The sequence below is a fragment of the Lepisosteus platostomus genome, chromosome 8 (assembly GCF_059453375.1).
Source record: "Lepisosteus platostomus isolate fLepPlt1 chromosome 8, fLepPlt1.hap1, whole genome shotgun sequence".
Lineage (NCBI taxonomy): Eukaryota > Metazoa > Chordata > Actinopteri > Semionotiformes > Lepisosteidae > Lepisosteus > Lepisosteus platostomus.
This window is the reverse complement of record NC_142618.1, coordinates 47,035,327-47,039,576: the sequence shown is the minus strand read 5'-3', so window position 1 is coordinate 47,039,576 and position 4,250 is coordinate 47,035,327. Positions and strand designations below refer to the sequence as shown.

Here is a 4,250-nt window from a genome sequence, read left to right as displayed (position 1 = left end):
CTCTGTCTGACGTCATGCCCAGCTGGAGGAGAAGCTGCTCCCTCCAAACAGTAGCACGTGAGATTGTCTTTCCTTTCGCAGTGGGTGTGCAATAGCAGGTATTGCATTGGATGTGGCGACTCACAATGCTGTTTTAATTGATTATACTTGTTTATAAGCAACATGGACTTAAGTTTTACGTAGTGCAAATTGGAGGATACCTATCGAGAAGAGGTTCTTTACAGGGTTTTCTGACACAAATAATTCGATTGCAATAGTAAACCTGTTTTACTGGTGTTTGAATAGTGTTTTATTACTCAGATAAGCGTGTGTTTAGCAAACGAACTCTTGTATCTACAGAACCTTGTTCAAAACAGTGCAGTTGATTTAAAAAAGCACATCAATAGAGATGTTTTCAGCTTTAAATTTAACGTCGTACAAATTAGAGGTTTCCTATTGAGAAGATTTTCTTTAAGCAGGGTTTTCCGACAAAAACTATATTCGACTGCAATAGTAAAGCGTTTTACTGGTATTTGAATAGTGTTTTATACCTCAGATTAACATAAGTAGCTAAAGAGCAGTTTCTATCTACAGTAACTATGCAAAACTATGCAGTTTATTTGAAAAGGAGCGGAATAGAGGGACGTTCCCAGTCCAACAGGAACAGTGACAAGGATCCCAGTTCCACACGTTACTGTCAGCTGCAGTAGAGTCACTGACGTGAGGCCAGCGCTGCTAGCAAAGATCAAAATTAACCAAATCACAACAAAGCCACACAACACTACCCCACGCACTGGTTCACACTTGAACTGGAATGCTACTGGGTGCAAAGAGATACTTAAATGTTGACCTGTTTAAAACGACATCGTTGCCAAAAAGCTGAGCAAAACGGGAACAAACGGGTTTGCTGCTAGAAAAATTATTTTAGTATTTGTGGACAAGTATTTTCAATTGTAATATATATATATGTACAGTAGAAAGAGACGTTTAACAGAAGTAATGTTTAAGGTGTATAAAAGGACATATGGACAACAGATTGGGGAGCCTTAAGCCAAGAAATCAAGTTTTTATTTTTGTAATGCAAAAGTATTAAAATTGTAGTGATGTAAATTATTTGTTTATATGTTATTAATATGTTTATAAGTTACATATGGTACCAAACTGTCTACCAAACAAAGCCACCAGGAAGGGAACAGTAGATAACAAATGAAATCCCAACTTGCTCTCCATGAGACACACAGACTGGGAGAGAGGCTTGGGGTCAGAGCGCAGGGTCAGCCATTTATATGGCACCCCTGGAGCAGTTGGGGTTAAGGGTCTTGCTCAGGGGCCCAACGGAGTAGGATTCCTCTGCCGGCCTCGGGATACGAACCAGCAACCTTCCAGCCACTGGCGCAGATCCTTAGCCACAGAGTCACCGCTCCGCCATATTTGACGTGCATGAATTTCTGCAACATGTAATCTTTATAAAAAGCACGTGTCCTGGATTTGATTTTGAATCAATCAGGGTTCCTGGCGTGTAGAGTTGGAATACGTTCTCTGTGTTCATGAGATATTGTGCTCCAGAGAAGCATCTATTAATTGAATCTACATTGTCCCTGTGTGCTTGTGTACGTGTTCTCAGTGACTGGTGTCTCATCCAGAATGTAGGCCACACTTCCTTTCTTTCCTTCTGGGATAGAATCCTGGTTTGCTGTGACCCTTACTAGGAAAAAGCAGCTTTCACATAACAGTTATAATTTGCAAACATCAAAAACATAACAAATGTATTCATAAGAAATTATAAAAAAGTGATCCTAAGGTCATGTATTGTTTGCTAACATTTACTTTACTTAACATTACTTTACTCACCATCATCTATTAATGCAAAACAATCATATCTGACCTTTTTCTATAATGCATAAAATTGCTTTAAGTGTTATACAGTATAATAGGATACCGGGAGCTTCTTTTTGCATGTGGGTGATCCTTTAATAAGTGTCTCTGTTACAAGACAATCACTGATTAAAAGGTAACATGTTCTTGTGAAAAAACTGGCTATTCAAATGTCATTGTCTCTTGAATGATGATCACAGTGAAATTAAATTAGTTGGCTAACTTAAAGACTCCTTGAGAAGAATTCAGGCTAGTGGCTGAAAACACTGAAGCATAATAAATGCAGGCCAAATGTTAAGACACAGAACACGATAATGTGTATTCCCTTTGTTTATTCTTAAAATTTTATGTACAGGAGTGGCTGATTTTTTTTCTTCTTAATGTACATTCAATATAGAAAGTTTATATACGGCATATTATATAGAACATTTCACAAACGCACTAGTCTTTTACATAATATTTTAAATCCGAGTCAATATTATTGTTCCTCCTCTTTTTTGCAGAAGCTCATATAAGTTTGTAAAGGCAGTTATACTGTGAGTAGAAATATCTAGTGCTTTTTGTACTCCGGGGGAAAAAAAAAATATGAAAGAAGGTTTAGGAAGAGGTACAGCAGAAGCAGAGAAGTGCAGGACTTGATCAAATGAACAGTCAATATTACAACTAGATTTCAGAGACAGTGCTGCACACAGCGAGATCCACAACTGATGGTGGAGGTGGTGGCCAGGTTTTTTGTTTCTAGAGCAGTACAAGAAGACTGTAATAAAACACCACAGTCGAGTTTTCTTTTTATCTTTAGCACTGTAAAACAACATTATAAAAATTAGGAAAACAATTTATAAATCAGATTCACAGTCTTGTAAACCGATAACACGTTAAGTAGGGCAAGAGAAATGCTTGCCTCTGCTTGACACATCTTGCTTGGCGTTTTCTTCAAGGGGCAGGGGGGCTGTGTATCAAAACTGACAAGGTCGAGAGGATAGGAATGACTTCCTTGATCTTTTTGTTTTCTCTCCTTTCTCCCAAATAAAAAATATATTCGTAGAAAAGTAAATTATGCTTGTGTCACTGTGACCAAAAAAAAAACAAAAAAAGGCAACAACGCTTTGAACAGAATCCTATGGACTGGGGAAGTCTCCACTTCATGTTCCTCAGGTCGCTGTCAAGCTCGAAAGACTGAAGCCTTTCAGCCCAAGTCTCCAATGTCATTGTCAACAGGGGGGGGCACACTAGATAGGACTGTGGATCCTGTCCCAGCGGTAAGATAGCCAGCAACTCCGGGACCTGCAGTTGAACATAAAAAAACAGTTTTCAAATATCACAGAGGTGGTGCAAACCATTATAAAAATGTATTTAAAAAATCCCCCACACTCTTTAAGAGGCTTGGGTGGTGGTGAAAAACTGTCTCCATCTACAGTTACTCCTAAAGCAGACATTAAAAGATTACAAAGCATTTTGCATAGTTTTTTTTCCACCCATTTGTGAAATGTTTTTAATGGTTCCACTCTGTTAAAAAGCATGCACAGCTGTGGACAAATTTCCGCTCTGCTCTGTGACCTTCAACAAAAACAAAGTTTCTATTTGCTAAGCGCAGACTCAGCGTCGGCAAGATCTTCGCTGGTGAATTTTTGGAGCGTTCTTTTAAATGGCATAAGGAGGCTGGAAAGTAAAATTTTATGACCTTTTCAGCAAGTATTTCTAAGAATAAAGGAAACCGAGCTTGATATCTACTGCATGTTCCCTCATAATGTATTAAGATGAAGATGATATTCATCAGATGTATATTGTGACACAATACGCAAAGAGAAAGGCAACAGTGAAACAGCATGTGATAAAGGAAAACACCAGAGCACACTATGTTCTACCTGCTTCAGAGCTAGAGAGAAGTAAGCAAGAAGCCCTGGGAGAAGAGGTCTAGAGCCCACTTCTGAGGTGATGAGGGCTACTACCACTCAGAAGGGAAGGTGCGGAGACGCCTGAAGAGAAAAGGAAAAAGGAAGGAATGCCAGAGGCGAAGGAAGAGGAGAAGCAGTGTCCAACTAAGAGGAAAGGGGCAACCGGCACAAATTCCAGAATTAGTACCACGGCTTCAGAAAATATTTGATTTCTGTCCAAAATATGAATAGTTGAACGTGATCTACTTCAGCTAGGTGCATACAGTACATCTCCTGCCACAGTTTCCGTAAGTTTCTTATACGGTTGAAGCAGTTCAGGTGGGGAGCTGCGTCAACATGCGCAGGCTGCAAAGGAACAAGTAATAGGTTTATTCCATGCTGAAAAGACGAAAGAAAACACACAGTTTCGGCTGTGGAGCCTTCTTCGGGTGTGGAGACCCCTGAAGAGAAAGAAGGACCAAAGAAGAAGGCTCCCCAGCAAAACAGGTGTGTTTTCTTTCT

The 4,250-nt window shown here is 39.5% G+C and overlaps 1 protein-coding gene across 4 annotated transcripts in view; it reads right to left on the bottom strand.

Moving 5' to 3' along the window:
- Nucleotides 1–2,169: 2,169 nt before the first annotated feature.
- The window catches only part of dnajc13 (dnaJ homolog subfamily C member 13), an 83,112-nt gene continuing 81,031 nt past the window's right edge, over nt 2,170–4,250 (bottom strand). For 3 of the 4 annotated variants that reach the window (XM_088643725.1, XM_088643726.1, XM_088643727.1), the window contains one exon: nt 2,170–3,138. In XM_088643725.1, coding sequence (XP_088499851.1) covers nt 3,041–3,138 — 98 coding nt within the window. In that variant the 3' untranslated portion in view covers nt 2,170–3,040. Of the gene's footprint in view, nt 3,139–3,719; nt 3,831–4,250 lie in introns of all 4 variants that reach the window. The other variant, XM_088643728.1, reaches the window with a different exon arrangement.